Here is a 16,803-nt window from a genome sequence, read left to right as displayed (position 1 = left end):
ATATCCTAGACTAAACTGAAAGGTTCATTTTTTTCTTAGTTAAATTTTGCCATTGTTCATTTGGTCATGTTTGGAAGTATGAGATTCTGTATTTGTTCCACTGACGTTGGTGTCAGCAGAACAAGTTTTTGATCATTTTCACCTTTGATTTGTTCTACCATTCCAGGAAAATGTAAGAAAAACATCACTAAGTTACTGCGTCCCCTCTTCTAAATAAATAGACACAAAATACAGTTGGTTGAGAAACAGAAGGACCACTCACCCCTCTTCTACTCTAAAGACCCCCAAGCACGCTTTCCTGCAGCTGGTCTGAGCTCCGTCACACCCTGCTGGAGCTCTGACTGGGTTTCCACACGTGTCTTATTGAAATGCATTTAGAAGATGTCAATGTTATCACCATATCTGAAAACAGAATCTTTGCTTTGACCTTTGATTTTATTTTATTTTTTTCCAAAGCAACCCATCAGCCCAGACAGGAAAGCATCTTGCGAGCGTATAATCAAACTCGGGACATCCCATTTGTCCCTAGCTAGTGGCCGGACCCTCACGTGGGCCGCGGCCTCGCTACAGAGTCTGTCCCTCGTCTCAGGGGTCCCCCGAGTGGTTTGAAAAAACAAGACTGTGATTAGATTAAATAATTAAAAGATTTTCATTTAACAAGACAAACAGAACACAGGCATTAAAGGCATAACATCTAGCACAGAGCATGTATGTTTATACACTTCAATTAGTTAAATATAGCAGTGCATTCTTTGACTATGGAGAACGTTTCCAAATCGTACTTCTAAAGCTGTTTTTCTATTTGTCCCCCTTTTTAAGAAACGAAATGGTGTAACCACAATTTTGGCAAACTTAAAATCTTTTAAACTTGCAAATATAATGAAATAAACCATAAATATACACAAAACATACTTTATACGAGGCAATAATAATAATCATAATAAATAGTTTTTAAGTTAACAATAAGTTAAAACTACAAGCTTAAAGTCGCCCAAATAATACAAGTTTGTTGGCGCTATTTTGAATTTTTTCTGTTTAAATTATTTTATGTTGCAACAAAAGCTACCACAGACTTTTACAAACACAATTGAACACAGATTGATTGAAATAAAAAAATTCTAACTAAGTCTAAAATCCGCATACACTGTAAGAACTGCAACTAATTAAATAATGGAAGAAAAAGAAAACGGTACCCAATCAATGCAGCCAAACGTAATTTTTGACCCATGTGTGTTCTCTATGGCAACATCAACAACACAAATACGCTAATTCAACAAGTGAGTCTTGATATGTAAAAGAAATCAATAAGTTACAGGAAAGAAATGATAGTTGAAATTGACATGGGCTAAAACTGATGATATATTAGACAGTATTCCTTTCAAGGTCATTGAGAATTGCTCTATTAATTCAGCCAAATATGCAGTTTGTATGAGCTTGTATGGTTCAGAGCACAAATCAGGGGGGCTGAGAGAGTGATAATGGGAATTTATTGATCAGAGCTCTTCTCAATTGCATCTTTGATTTCCTTCGCGAGTCTGTTCATTTCATGTTTTTTTTTGTTTCTGATCATTTGCTCCTTTCGCTATTCGGCAAACCATTTCAGTGTGACGTTTAATTTCTTTTTTAAAAAATATATATCATTTGTTCTCAGTCAATATAAAAACAAAGCACATTGCACTTACTGTTCCATAGGAAAGTTTTTTTGTCTTTTTAAATGATTATTGAAGTTGCTCAAGCAGTGTCGTACTGTTTCCTGCCATGGTCCTTGGCTCTGCTGTACATTAGGCTTTGTATAGACTGTGTGTGGTCGTTTCAGGGCTGTGGGTCTGGATTATGGGTTTTGACTTTTACTAGATTGGACACGGCTGGGTAAACAACTCCAGCTGCAGTTCGGCGCGGCCTGTTATCTCGGTTGTTCCTGTAACGTCTATCACCCAAGTGCTCGGTCCTACTGTGCTATTTCTCGCAAATTGCCTGACCCAAAATAGCTCGATTAGTCCTTTTTACACGTGGTTAGAACTGGACACAGCAGCAATGATCACTGAGAGAATTTTGGGGGGGGGGGGATGAAACAGTATGAGTCATATTGAAAGAAGCTCGTGTGGATACTTGAAATGGTGCAACGTTAACGACTCTAAAGGGGATGATTTTAATATTAGGGGAAATACACGATATGGATGCATTTTTCCTTTTTGTCAAGAGGTGAATTGATTCATCCCGATATGATTCTGGATATACACTTCTTTTTTCTTTTCTTCAATCACTTAGCGTCTGCATGATATGTGTGCAAATGGGATTGCTCGCGATTAATTCCTTTTAGGATTCAGTTGAGTGGTTTTAGGATTTTACAAATGCGAAAAACGATATTCATAACTGATAAATTCAAAAGTAACGATAACAGAAACCGTAGAGGGTCCTCGATCAATAAATAACAACGATTTGTATAGCGATTACTCAGAGAATAATATAGTTAGTCTTAATTTATCCTTCTTGGTGCTGACTTGCAAAGCAACTCTTTGGCAAAATCAAATCTACCTAATCATAAAGAATCGTGCTCAATGCTCATTATGGATCTGCATCGTCTGTTTTTACGTCATGTGATTTAGTGTTTTTGTTCACAAGCAGCTGGGCAGTGAACTCCGTCTCACTGCGCCTTTGTCTGGGATTCTCAAGTCAAAGAACTTCACTTCTTCACTGCACCATCATTGAAGCAACACTGTATACACAACTTCAGGACAAGAAATGCAAATGTGTGTGTGTGTCAGGTTCTACCCCCAACTGTTTAATTTAGCTTTCCACGTCAGATTTGTTGTTTCTTAAGGTCTGAATCGTTTTTGTTATGGTTGACTGGTTCAGTTTGTATGAGATCCCACTTTCCTTCGCCCCCTCCCTAAATCCCCACCCATACACCGCATGCTTGTTCCCCCTGCTCTGCAAAGATCAGAGGGTGTAAAATAAAGCCATGCGATGTCCCAATTTTTCCAAGCTTAAGAATCTGTAAAAATTCAGCACAAGGTCTTGTTCTTTTGTATGTATAAAAATAGATTTATCTCTAATGCAATCCTTTCAAAGAGATCGTCCTCTTTGGCTAACACAGCGTCATTTAAAAAAAGCAAAAAGCAAAAATGTCTTGAATATACTTGACCTTATTTAATCTAGTATGATGTGCAGATGTCTGGATGTTACACAGACATTCGCTCTCCCCGCCGTGACTCTTACATCTGGTCGGTAACAGACATTTCAGCAGGACAGGTTGGTTGGGGGATATTTTCAGAAATTCTATTTTTGGTGCTCGTGCCAAACAGATCTGAGACAGCGTCGATGAAACGCGACGTTCCGTACTTTAAACGGACGCCTGTTCACGACGCTTATTTGTGGGTTTGTGATGTTGAGGGCAGGGGCTGGAACTTTTGGAAAGCTTTGAATCAAAACTGAGCAGCGTTTGGCAAAGCTGGAGTGATCCGTCAACGCTCGCAGGTGTTTTTCTAAATGTAGTTTTGCTTTTCCTCTGCCCCTTCGCCTGTTGTTTCAGTGTTCCACTTTAAAAGTAAAACTATGACATCATTTACTCAGGGAGCTTCTATCTGTGCATTTAGACTTAAAGAGTGCAACACCGGCGTTCTGGAGTTTTTGCTCATCCTGGTCTAAGACATTACATCGCTCGCTCCATGGGTACTTGTTCTCGTTGTATATGTAGTTTAGTTGAAGTCGCTGCTTCAATTAAAATTTGATCGTGAAGCCATAAAGCCTCGTGGCAACAGGTGGAGGAGCATTTGAATCAAAGAACAGCAATAACAACAATGTAATGTTGCTCTTCCACACCTTTGTTTTTCTCTTTCTGTTTAAGGCGTCTCACACCAATTTAGGAAAACAAAGCCATGCAAATCTAACGGTAGTCGTGAGCTCAGAGACGAAGCAAAAAGTCAAGAACGCCGGTGGTTTTCCTTTGACGCGGCTGTGTTATGGTGAAGGGGGTTTCCCTCTGCACTCATCCCTCCCTCCTGTCCCATCAGAGAGGCGCTAATGAACACTGTCACCATGGGAACACTGCCACTCCGCTCTAACTTCTTAGACAGTCTGCTTGTGTTGGTTCCATGTCTGCGGTTATTACAGAGAGAGTTTGGAGATACGGGGACTGAATATGTTTCTCTGTCTTCCAAAGGGGAATCTGTGTTGTCTGTGTGAGATAGACGTTGTTTACTGTTGTGTTGTTCGCTGTGTGACTGTGTTGTGAGGCAAAGAGTGATTCTGACGGCCTTCGGACTACTCATCTTTGTGACCAGTATTCATTAGTTAACCTAAATCGTTTTGGGTGTGAGCTAACAAGCTCGCATAGGGTAGAGAAACTGCCTTTACACGGGCACCACCTAATGCAGGTCAGGAAACAGTAGTCAAAGTTTCTAGAAAATGCTTACATACTCGGCTATTATAACCACCTTAAATATTGAATATATAGTTATATTTTAATATACGTATATAAGAGAACACTGTTTTTAATTTCATTTTCTTTGATCTAAAAAAATCGCTGATTCAAAATGCCCAAGTGTAAAAAAGTGACTACATCCTCTCCAGCAAGATAAAGGGAGAGATGGTGGGGAAAGAGTTTGGGTAAATTGCACATATTCGTTCATTTAGATTTTTGATCGTTTTTGTTCATCAGTTGTCGTTATTTGCCTGAATTCAATCAAAGCACTCAGCACACATTCTCTGTCACATTCGTTAGACTGTCTCCGTAATAGATGCCTCTCGCCCCAAACCCACTACGTACCCCTGCTAATTCAATCCAGGCAAATATAGGGAAGGACTAGCATGTTGTGTAAAGAGAAAAGAAAAACTCCACTAGTGTGTTTGTTTTAAACTCTGACTTGTGTATGGATATGTTTGGTGGTTATGTTTGCACTTCTGTGTTGGTGTGAATGTGTGTGTGTGTCTGTGTATATGATAGTATATCATGAGAATGTGTGTCAGAGAGAGACTCAGTCCAGGCCCATGTAGAGTGATGGCACAGGGAGCCTAAGTGCTCTCCCTGCAGGTCGAAGGAGCCGCTAACAGCAACCTCTCTCTCCGCTCAGGCCTTGTGCTGCTTGCTGGTCTTGAAAGAAACCTGCAGCACGCGGTCGCCCAGGCGGTAGCCGTTGAGGCTGGCGATAGCCATGGCGGCTTCGTCATAGTTGGTCATGGTGACAAAGCCAAAGCCCTTACATTTGTTGGTGGTGAAGTCACGGATGACTTTGACGTTAGTGACGGCGCCAAAAGGCCCGAAAAGCTGCCACAGGACGCTCTCGTCCGCCTCGGGGGACAGGTTGTACACAAAGATGCACCAGCCTGCTCCGGTGGGCCCGGTTAGGTTGACTCCGGCCAGACTGGTCATGCTATCGATGGTGATGGGGGAGAATCTGGGGAAGAGAGTAGGAGAGCTACCATGGGTGTCATTCTGAAGTTCCACACAGCATTCAGTGCTCTATACTGTTTCTTATGGACATGTAACTGTAAGAAATGATAAAGGTTTGAAGTGGTAAATGGAGTCATGGGACCCCCATCTCCATCCCCTCTGCTGTACAGTCAATAGACAAATGTGTGGGCGTCACAGTGCCTCCAAACTAGCTGCTTGCTTTCATACTAAATGACACTGTGCCCTGAGACACAGACGCCCACATAATCTGCATATTTTGTCATTTTTCTCTGCTGGCCAAAGCGTCTGCAAGAATTCAACACATAAATCACGATGTTCAACAGAAACCACAGCAGTGAACAAAACAGAGAAACCTAGAGAGGGATGAAAAGCAAATCAGAATCCAAATGATACGAAAACTGGAGCAAACAGAGGAGACGCAAACGCAATCTGGTATGTCCATGCTGGTGGAAAAAAAGGGACATTAAAGCAACTCAAACTGACAATGTTAGTTCAGAAATTAATACATAGAAACCATTTCTATTGACTGAAACAAAAGAACAAAAAGGTTCAACAAAGCCATGCCAGAATACCCTGCTGTTTGAAGGCTACAGCATCGCTCATCACAATTAGTATTTTGCTGCCCGCGTTGCTTATGTAACATGATTGAAAGGACAGTGGGCTAAAGAAAATTCAGGATTTATGTACGACTATATCTCATTTTCACATGAGGTCAGCAGGTGGTATTCCGGGCACTTTGTTTGAGGTTTTATTTTGGCATGGATGCTTTTGAAAGTACACCTTTTGCATTTACCTCTTGACTCCGTAGCTGGCGTTTAGTAAATTGTCGAGTCTGCAACGCAAAAGGGAGAATGAAGGGGAATGCAGAAGTTAGTGATGAGATCTAGGAGGCAAAGGGGGGCTTGCTTCAGTGAACATGTGGCTCCTTCCCCCGGTCGGCCTCCAGGGGGCATCCTTCACTGCGGCGCTCTCCCACACCGACCCAGCACCACAGTCCAGTGCACAGCTGCTGTCTCTCTTTTCCTTGTAAGCTCAATTTGTTTAAGCTCCGCAACAGATTTGATCTATTAGCTAGATTTGAAAGCTCTATTTTTCTGGTTTCTTGCATTGCTTTTACCGCCGTTAGATGCGTCTGCGTTCTTTTCTAAATGCGGGGAAAGGTTTGTAGTTGAAGTCTAGTGCGAAATAGCAGAGAGAGGCGAGGACAAGTGCCATTCATGACTGTTCCAGAGGTCATGTTGCTTACTGGAGCGTTTTACTACTTTACTGTCTTTAGCTTTGAAACAACATCAAGACTTTTAGGAACAAAATAATTCCCAATCCACTCAACTCAGTGTAGATTTTCAGTCTAACTTCCTCCATGTTTCTGTCATTTAATGGCTGGAAACGTCACAACAAGCAGGATTAATCATTTACCCTCTAAATGAAGTTCCTAATCAACCCATCGTTCTTCTCTTGGCTCTTTGTGTTAAGATCGACAGGTGACTCGTTAGTGTGGCACATCCCGTGTCATGGTTACCTGTGTGTGTCTTACGGCACAGACCGGCGGTGTGTGTATTAGCAAAGGTTCAGTACCTGAAGCGCTGCGTCTGGTGGTGCAGGGGGCCCGTGTAGCGGCGGGCGGCGGTCTGGTACAGCTGGGTGAGTAAGGCCTGGCCCGTCTTCTGGCTGGGGTTGTTGGCGAACTTGACGGTGATGGGCTCTGCGGCGCCCAGGGGCTTCTGTCCGTTCAGCCCTTTGATGGCCTCCTCCGCCTCGTTCCGTTTATCAAACCGGATGAAGCCCACTCCTCGTGATATGCCTGCTCCGATTTAAAATACAAACCAGCGTTACTGTGTTGACTCGGGGGCAGAGTGTAGATTGACTGGTCGTCGCAGAGCGGCGAAACCGAGAGTGAGTTAAGGCTGTACCTGTGACCTGATCCACCAGGATGCGGGATGTGATGATGCGGCCATATTGGGAGAAAAGCTGCTCCATGTCTTTCTGGCTCATGGTCTTCGGGAGTCCGCTCACGTAGAGGTTGGCGTCGCGGATGGAGGCTGAGCTCGGCCGGGCGTATGATACCTACACGGCAACAGAACCAGAACATGAGGAATAAGAAACATCTAGAGGAGGGAAAGAATGACATCGCCTCCCTCTGATAAAGGCGTCCTGAGTTAACCGCCTTTTTTGTTCTCTTCTCTGACACAAACCAGCCTTGTATGTTTCCTCAATTCACTTGTGGCTTAATTATTGCATGGCCACTTTTGTGTGTGTGTGTGTGTGTGTGTGTGTGTGTGATATCCCTCGTGATTTACCGTTGGCCTACTTAGCGTCGTACACCAATATCGTGGTTGTAATTGTGATTTTCTTGAACATACGTATGGTAGATGTGAGTGCAATTCAGGTCATTGTTGGGAGTGCTGTGTGTTTTGTGTGTGTGTGTGTGTGTGTGTGGGGACAGAGTGAGTGTTGTCAGAGATAGGCTGATCTGCCCTCCCTGCCCTGCCTCTTTCCTTTGTCTCTATCCTCTGGGGGAGAAGGGCTCCACTGGCAACCAGCAAACAATGTAAGTGGATCACAAGACTGTCAGGATCCCAGACTGCTCATAAACACATCACGCGCACACACACACACACACACACAAACACACACACACACAACTAATAGATACATATTTCCCTCTCATATGTAGGGGGAGCGTTCGTGTTTGTTTGATTATTTGCTTATTTTCAGATTTGGTTGTAATTGTAACGCACACACACACACACACACACTCAGCCACACACACCCTAATACAACACAATGGTGTGAATGAAAGCAGTTTTGATGTATATGTTCATCTTTATATCTGAATACAGGTGTGCTGATTTCATTCATCACTGCTGAGCCCCTCGTGTCTATTGTGTGCTCAGATAGGCAGTGGGAGCAGGCGGGTTGTGTGGCGCAGTGATTAGGGTGCTCTGTGTGTGTGTGTGTGTGTGTGTGTGTGTGGAGGAGTCAGGGGGGAGTTGCTGTGTTCGGGGAGCAGAGGCTGCCCTATAATTAACCCTCTCCCTGTCGCTCCCACAGTACAGATGGTGCCTGCAGCCCATATGGCCTCTAATCCTGTCATTGGCATTCTGCTCTCTGTGCTGTGCTGCCCCCCCCACACACACACACACATACACACACACACACACACTCCACTACTGCTGCACCCCCTCCCCTGAACGCCTCACCAGCTTGCTTTACCAGACAAGAAACCTCTGGGATTGATGATAAAGGAGTTATTAAGCTATATGAAGGCAGCTGTTATTCATGGATGCTTTTACAAATCAATGATGTGTTGTGTCATAGAAGTGTTGCTTCCTTTAAATCCACCAGAGGACTCTGCTGGTCGCCACAGTCAGGGGTCCGTATTAACGCCCCTCTGCTCAGACAGGTGCAGGATCGGCCGCTCTGCTCTTTCTCTTTCTCTCAGATTCGATTTTTCCGAATGCTGCACTTTGTCTCTGTCTTTCTTCTCTGTGGATTGGAAGGAAGTGGCGTTTACTAATCGGCGCCCTCTTTCTCTCATCTGATTTTGGGACAAAGACGCCCCCTAATTAGCCTAGATTGGAGGCAGATGGGGTAACCTGGACTGACCCGTCATGCCCCACAGTCAGGCTTCCTAATTACATTTCCATCACAATAACCTCTGCATGCTGTCCGCCCCTTGCTTTCTGACCTCCACTCTCTCCTCCTCCTTTCACCCTTTCTCTCACTTCCCTTTGTTCCAGCCACCACTCCCCTCTGCCTCCTCCTCCTCCTCCTCCTCCCCGTTTTCCTCCCCTCCCTCTGTCACGTCTGTCACCAGCCTCCCTGACCCCCCCCCCCCTCCCCCTACACACACACACACACACCCCACCCTCTTGATAAAACCTCCACTTCCTTTTCTTTTTCTGTCGCAAGCTTCACCGCAGCAAAAGGAAAAACCAAGAAAAAAGAATAGATAGGCAGATAAACGTCACCTTGATTGTTTTGGTCTGCAGTTTGAGACCGTTGAGTGTGTTGATAGCCTTGTCTGCATCATTTGGATCCACATAGTTTACAAAGCCATAGCCCAAACTCTGACCTGGAGACAGACAAAGACACATAGGTGATGCTCTCTCTCTCTCTTTCTCTCTCTCTCTTTCTCTCTCTCTCTCTCTCCAGTGTGGGCTAAAGTGTGTGTACCAAGCAGACCAGTACCTGTTATCTTGTCTCTGACTAGTTTGCAGGACTCGATCTCTCCGATGCTACCAAACAAACTTTTGAACTCCTCCTGGGTCATGTTCTGAGGCAGATAGTTGACAATCAGGTTGGTTTTGCTGTCATCTGTAGAGCCGTTGGTGCTGATGACTGGGCCGTTGGGCAGACTGGTTCCGCTTGGACCGTTGGACACCTGGGTTTCCATGGTGCTAATTATCTGCTGAGAAAGAGGGTGGAGTTAGAATCGTAAATAGGACGCGCTTCCAATGCCTAATATTTCAGATTGAATACACACACACACTTTCCTCTTTGTCACTGTCATTAGGAAAGGTCAAGTGTCAGCGTTGCTAAAAATGAAGATGGATAGGAGGTGGGATTCGCCGTACGCACCAGCCCCGTTCCCAACCCCCACCCCGCTTTCGCCCCTCGTCTTTCCTTCCGGCCGCTGCTCCTGCAGATGTCACAGCCCCCTTTTCCTTTACTGCCTCCCCTCCCCCAGCTCCCTTCCAGGGTCAAACACCATTACATCATGACACAGGGACGGGATGATGGCGACGGTGTGTGTGTGTGTGTGTGTATGTATGTGTGAGGGTGGAGAGGAGTTCACGAGGTTCAGGGTGCGTGCTGGAGGTGGTGCAAGACGACAGACAAAGGAGACGCTGGCAAGGTTAAATGAATTTGCGCTACAGTAAATGAGCAGTTTGACACTTTGGTGGAAAAATAACTCAGTTTGTTCTTTACTAAGGTGCCTTTGTGGTCAAATAGCTTTTATTTTTAGAGGTGGACTCAGAGTGGAGGTGAGTGTTTGTGCCTCTGTTGCGTTGCTCTGAAGTGCACCGTGTTGCTTAATTTGATCCACAGAGGGTTCTAAAGGAACATCTGCCCGGTCAAACGCTGAACCTGCTGCTCCACTTTACCTGCGTCTCTGGAATGCGACTTGTGAGCTCGGTTCACTTCAAAATTACAAGATGGATTTGTGTTCGGTCAATGTCACGCTGAAGTTATGCAGCCTTTGCCGAGTTGTTTACGCGCTGCAGCGTTGCGCACACATTAAACATAACGACACCCAGAGAGTAAACTCATGCATTTTTCCATTTCCATTTCCAGCCTGCGTACATTGTTTGTTTCCAGGGTGTTAACATTTTAATGTCTCTGCTCCCATTATGCTACACTAATTACAAAGCTGGTGTATTTTGATAGCACAAGCGAACCAGCATGGAATATTAGTGTCAAATAAATAAAAATCTATATTACAGCCAGTGGAATGAGCATCTAAAGCATTTTAAAGAACCGTAGTGAAATTTTGTTCTGTTTAAATAATAATGTGTAGTGTTGCGGTCGGGCCCTGATATAAACAATTAGGTATGAGTGTAAGTGGGACATGGGTGTCTCACTGGTGTGTGTTATGTATGTCAACAGGGCTAAACCTGTCTCTGGTTGTGTTAGAGTGCATCCCATAATAATCTAAGTAAAACGAAGGAATTATACCAGAATTAGACTTATATTCATCGGGTGTGTTTCAATCTTGGTCACCCAGTAATTAGACTAACATTTGTTGGCGCACATGAGAAATTTCGCTCAGCGTGTGAATCTCCTCCGTCGGTTGCACAGCTTTTCTAAATGAACCGTCACATTTCATCTGCTGTTCCTATGTAAGGATCATGTATGAATCTCTTTGTTGATACGACTCAAATCACAGAAGCCGTTTAGTGGATTTCGCTCCTGCTCCACGTCTCGCCTCATGGGTCTGTCTATGCTGCCTTTTTTTCCATCGTCTCTGTAACCTGCTGTCTCGCTTTCAGTCTCACCTCCACTCAGGTTGCCCAGGTAACGGCCCCTCAAAGACTGCATTGTTTCGAATGGCTGAATGGCTTTCTTACTTCAGGCTCAGCGCGAGTGTGTGTATGTGAATTCGAGGCAGATATTCTGGTCAGATATTACTCCTCTGTGTATTCACATCATATTGCAAGCATGCCTTTCGTTTATTCACTATACTATTAAGCCAATGCATTGCTTTTGATGTGATGAATGTGACTAAAGGAAATATCAGAAACTATCTGTAAGTGTCCTAAATATGACAAAAGCATTTTGGAAGACAAAAGCGCCGTTAGGGCACATTTGACTTGACAAGTGAAATAATCCTCAGCATGGCACGACACAACAAGCATCCCCAGTGAACATCGTGGCTGTTATATAATTCACAGGCCCAGTGAGTATAAGCTGGGCACAAAGACTGACTGACACGAGCAGCCAGTGAGATTAGAAACATTTATATGCAGAAATAAAGACAGACGGCGCACTTTAAAGTTATCTGAAATGAAAAGAACCTCAGAGGATTGTTTGATCTTCAGAGCATCGTCGTTTTTAGAGATCGGCTTGCTGCACGCCGATTATAAGGAGAAAATTGTGATGCAGAGTTTAGGCTGAATGAATGAATAACACAAGATTAATTTTATCCAGCTAGTCAGGTGTCAGACACTTGAGGTGACTGGAGACAATAAAGATGTTCCCTGCAGGTGGGACATGTGACTGTAATCTTCACATCCTGTGTTAGAATCTGGCTTTGGGCCTTTGTTGCCGTTCCTCTCTCACTTTCAACGCGTCATTCAATTACATTCAAAAACAATCGTACCAGATTTCTGACAAATCCCCTGTTTGTCCCACACAGCTTTTATTTTTCTATTTTCAGGGTCCTGCGAAATCTCCCTTAATATTTAATTTACTGCATCAGCATCGCCTACACATGGTCCCAGACTAGCACGCGAACGAGAGCCCTTCCTCCTCTGCCAAACACATGAACCCAGACTTGCACGCAAGCGAGAACCCTGCCTCCACTGCCAGGCACACACACACACACACACACACACACACACACACACACCACCTACATTGTGCATTATTCAATTACAAAACACTGACACATTACATGACTAAATGCAAATGTTCCATGTACCGACAGTAAACACATTGCCCAATTCATTTCTGCTCTAAATGGAGAACATGCACATGTGAACTATTTGTATCATGACATGAGATAGCGCCGCATGCCATACACGCAAAGACTCACACAAATATGAAACTTTGAATTTCTATGAGGTATAAGATTAGAGGAAAGGACTTGGCTACCATCAGCATTCTGTTTAGGATGCAGTTGCAGCAAAAAGGATTAAGTGCTTGGATTTTTTTTGTTGGTCTCAGTATGGAAGCACATTCACTTGCTGCGTCAATATTTTATTGTCCTACATATATAGGTAGAAATAGTCATTTTAAGTGGCAGCTATGTTCAGCTGTAGCGTTAACTTGCTCAAATACCCCAATGACAAACAAAGGAATGATTTTTTTAAATTTAAATATGTAACCTTGTCCTCATTGGAATAATAATATAAGATATGTTTAAAGCATGAATCAGAGTGGAGCTGGGCTGGAGTGTAAATGAGCCTTCTAAATAGCACAGATTACAGGATTATCCCAAACAAAGGGCATTAGCCACACTCTCTGCAGCTTAAAGGATCATGGTGGCAGCTGTAAAACAACAGGACGACAGGAGTCACAGCTCCTGTCAGCCTCTGCTCCTCTCGGTAGGTTTAAAGGAAGAAAGAAAGAACAGATTTGTGAAGAAAGATCTCGACGCCGCTTTGATACGATGGGAGCAGACGTCGCCACAGCGCTGCGTGGAGACTAATGTGGCGTGCGGCGCTTTGTAGCATGCGGGGCGCTATCCAGCGTGCTGAAAAAAGGGAGTGGCTTTGGTTTCCTGCGAGGCCACAGGGCCCTGAAGCGAGCACAGACCACACTCTTATACACAAGGCGTTCTGTGCTACACATTTACCCACGGTTTCACATCGCGCAAACGATTGAAGCACAAATACGGATGATGCGTAATTCCGATCGCTCCATTTATCTGCTTGCTCTTTATTTTGACGTCTTAATTCTGCAGGCATTCGTGAACCGGAGTGTCTACTTCTTTTCTTTTTTCTTTTTTGCTGAATAAACGTATTGAAGCGACCAAACAAAAGAGCCACCCGTTCCTCCTCTTCTCCCTCTCGCAGAGACTATGGCAGCACTATGAATATTAATGTAAACAGTGGCGCTTTGTGTCGCGGCCGGGGGCTGCAGGACTCTCCGGGAACAATGACTGTTACAGTTGCCAGCCACAAGTCAAAAACGCGACAAAAAGGCCCAATAAAAACACCAATCACACACAGTTTCACTATCATTTAAGTATTTAGTGAAGATTGTGTAAATACAATGTGTATTAACTGTGACTAAGTCAATTTTCAAATTTTTTAAAAACAGGGACGAACAGACATAGTACTTGTTGTAATATTATGACGTGTATTTGTGCAACATTAGCTGTGAATTTAGTTAATAATAAGATTAAGATCACAGTAAGAAAAGGTGGAGATATGAATGCAGTCTGTCCCTATTCTGCTTCTCTCCACTATGGATTTATGGCTGATAATTATATGAAGTCAACAGGAGGTAAATGACTGCTTACATAACAGCATTGTATTTAATCTACAGTATGTCTATATCTTAACTACTAAGCGTGTTAAAAATGTAATGTGTTAAACGATTGTGGTTATGCAGCAGTCAAGTAATGGCCCGTAAACTTTTTTTTTAAATCACAATCCCCAAATCGTTGGAATAATATCAATTGCATACATCGACTTTAAGCGGACGTCGAAGATCTATTTTGGAGCGGATGGCCTCGTCCGTCCTTGTCCTTGAGTTGTGTAAGTGCCTCGGAAAAGGTTATCTGACTCGACGCTTTTTATTTGCTTGGCACTGCGGTACATGCAGCCATGGAGGACTGCGGACCATGTGGAGCTCCAAGCCTGAGGTGACACGCTGAGCTCAGGCCTGCACAGCTCCACGGAGGAGGGACAGTAAAAGAGGAGCAGGACGGTGGGACACGTCTCTCTCTCTCTCTCTCTCTACACATGTGTGAAAGTTGCTTTTAAAATTCACCACCAACTTCTATTCTCCCACTCAGCTCCTCCCTCAGTGTGTATGAATCCGTATTTTCTGCTCTGCCTTCTTGTTTTGTGCAGTTTCAATCTCTTACATTCTGGTCAATGCACCTGCTTCTGGTTAAGAACAGATCCACGCTGACTCCTGCTTTCTTGTTTATTTTTATTCTCTCTCTCTCGTCCTCTTAGGTAAACGGGTGTAAGTGTGTCTCATTGTGTCACCTCGGCTGGCGGCGGTGCGGGTTCATGTCAAGAGGCAGAGTGGAGCGCATGCCGTTTGTTCAGCGAGGCTTTGAGGCTTTGAGGCCCTCGTTTGGTGCTTAAGTCCGGCAGAGACACGCCCAACCCGGCCGGCGGCATTGAAGCAAAGCTCATTTATCGCTGCTCACACGTTCCTTTTTATCTGCCCGCTCGCCTCCTCATCATAATCATCATCTGTGCGCTTTTGAAACGTTGACAGAACGCGTTTGGACCGGAGGTGTCCCGGTCTCGTCCTTTTACGCCGCCGCGGTCATTCAGGTTTCCATGCCTTGTTTTAATCGATTGCATCGCAATGAGAACCCGGAGGAATTTAGGACTTTGTCTGATTCAATGCAAACCAATGGATGCGTAATCCACCCCCCACACCCCTCCTCCTCCTCCTCCTCCTCCCCTCCCTCCCCCTCCCGGAGTGACTCGACCCTTTTTCTCCCTTCGCCTTGCTCTGGATGGGCCCTCAGCCTCCGAGGCATCATGTTTTGTCTCAGGAGCTCGTCTCTCTCTCTCTCTCTCCCTCTCTCTCTTCCCCTCTCTCTCTCTCTCCCTCTCTCTCTTCCTCTCTCTCTCTCTCTCTCTCTCTCTCTCTCTCGCATCCTTGTGCTGCGCCCGTCCTCCCCCCCACTGAACCCTTTCTGCCTCTTCATCACTCTGATCCTGCGGAATTCCTCTGCCTCAACTCCGCATCATTAAGGACACGCAACTGCGACATTTAGACAATAGTAGAGGCGACGGCGCAGGCATACACCGGCTCTGCTCTCTTAAAATGGCTGGAAGAATGAGTGAGAGTGTATCCATCCATCGTGGAGGATGAATGCGGGCTTGTAGCGCAGCGTTCGCATGGCGCATCAGTCAATGTGAGATCGCTAATTACCACCACCGAGCTGCAATGTTATCATAATAAAAACGGCATATTCGACAAAAACACACAAGAGGCTAATCTGAAGATAGTTCCGTGCTGCTGCATTTCCCCGGATCTCTATTTAAAATGACAGGAATCTCCGGTAAGAATGATGTGAGATGAATGTGTGTATGTGTGTGTGTGTGAGTGTGTGTACATGTAGTATAGTTGTAGTACTGTAGTATAAATGTAATACAACACAAAGAGAAGCATGCTGCTACAACGCCTCCTTTACAAATATGAAAGAAATAGAGTCATACGTACAGTAACCATTCTTGACGTACAATGAAAGAAATCTAGGTCCTTCTTTGCACTGGTCTGGAAGCTGAAGCGTGTAAATGCTCTTCGGCCTTTATGTTATATGGCCCGTATGCTCTGTCAGGAGTTGTGTCCAAATGAAAAGGAAAAAAAAGAAAAAAAGGAAAAAAATACAATCTTCGTCAGGGGATCTCAGCCCTTTGAGATTGTAGGTGTCCTCTATAGGATGAAAATGAGGAGAAAGGGGGTTTTCTACAGGACGATGATGAGGGAGAGCTTTCTCTCCGAGCGGCGTGGGCGATGGTTCAGGGAGAAAAAAAAGAGAAGCAGTGATCCTCGGCAGGGTGTGTCCAGGGGAGGGTGTTCTGGTTCTGCTGTTTTTGTGTGTAATTCCCTGCTCCTCTCGCAGTCTCCTTCTGTGCCTCTGCTGCAATGTTCTTCTTTTATGCGTCCTCCTGCCTGCTAGAGCGAGCTGCTGATTGGCTAATTGTGCAGGGAGGGTACTACATGGCAGCCATTGCAATGCGCTCCTCTCCCATTATCCCCTTCAGGAAAGATCACCAAGAGCCCCCACCCCTTCCTCCCTCCCTCCCTCCCTCCTCCTCTTTCCCTCTTCCATCCCTGCCCTTCCATCTCTCCACTCCCTCCTTCTCGCTGCCCTTCCTTTCTTCCTGCCCCCCTCTTCACACACACACGCAGAGCCGAGTGAATAGGCCTCCACCTGCACTTTCAGAACAGATGGGTGAAGCAGAAGACAGCGGCCTTGTCTCGCTCGCTCCCCACACTTTCCACTCTCTTCCCCGTCGGCGCAG

At 44.8% G+C, this 16,803-nt stretch overlaps 1 protein-coding gene across 2 annotated transcripts; it reads right to left on the bottom strand.

Moving 5' to 3' along the window:
• Positions 1-5,068: 5,068 nt before the first annotated feature.
• On the bottom strand, positions 5,069-16,006 carry elavl3 (ELAV like neuron-specific RNA binding protein 3). 2 transcript variants are annotated; one of them, XM_076144229.1, is made up of 6 exons: positions 15,998-16,006; positions 9,605-9,821; positions 9,385-9,488; positions 7,324-7,477; positions 6,989-7,214; positions 5,069-5,396 (listed from the first exon to the last, which is right to left on the bottom strand). In XM_076144229.1, exons 1-6 carry the CDS (start codon positions 16,004-16,006, stop codon positions 5,069-5,071), a joined length of 1,038 nt encoding a protein of 345 aa, XP_076000344.1. The 2 variants fall into 2 exon arrangements, with proteins under 2 accessions (XP_076000344.1, XP_076000345.1); XM_076144230.1 differs by lacking the exon at positions 15,998-16,006 and adding an exon at positions 6,207-6,245 and having other exon boundaries at positions 9,605-9,827.
• Between the last annotated feature and the right edge of the window lie 797 nt (positions 16,007-16,803).

This window comes from Genypterus blacodes, unplaced genomic scaffold (genome assembly GCF_046128005.1).
Source record: "Genypterus blacodes isolate CSIRO-AG114 ecotype Tasmania unplaced genomic scaffold, CSIRO-AGI_Gbla_v1 ptg000028l_1, whole genome shotgun sequence".
Classification (NCBI taxonomy): domain Eukaryota; kingdom Metazoa; phylum Chordata; class Actinopteri; order Ophidiiformes; family Ophidiidae; genus Genypterus; species Genypterus blacodes.
Note: the sequence above shows the minus strand (reverse complement) of the source record. Positions and strands in the feature narration are given on the sequence as shown.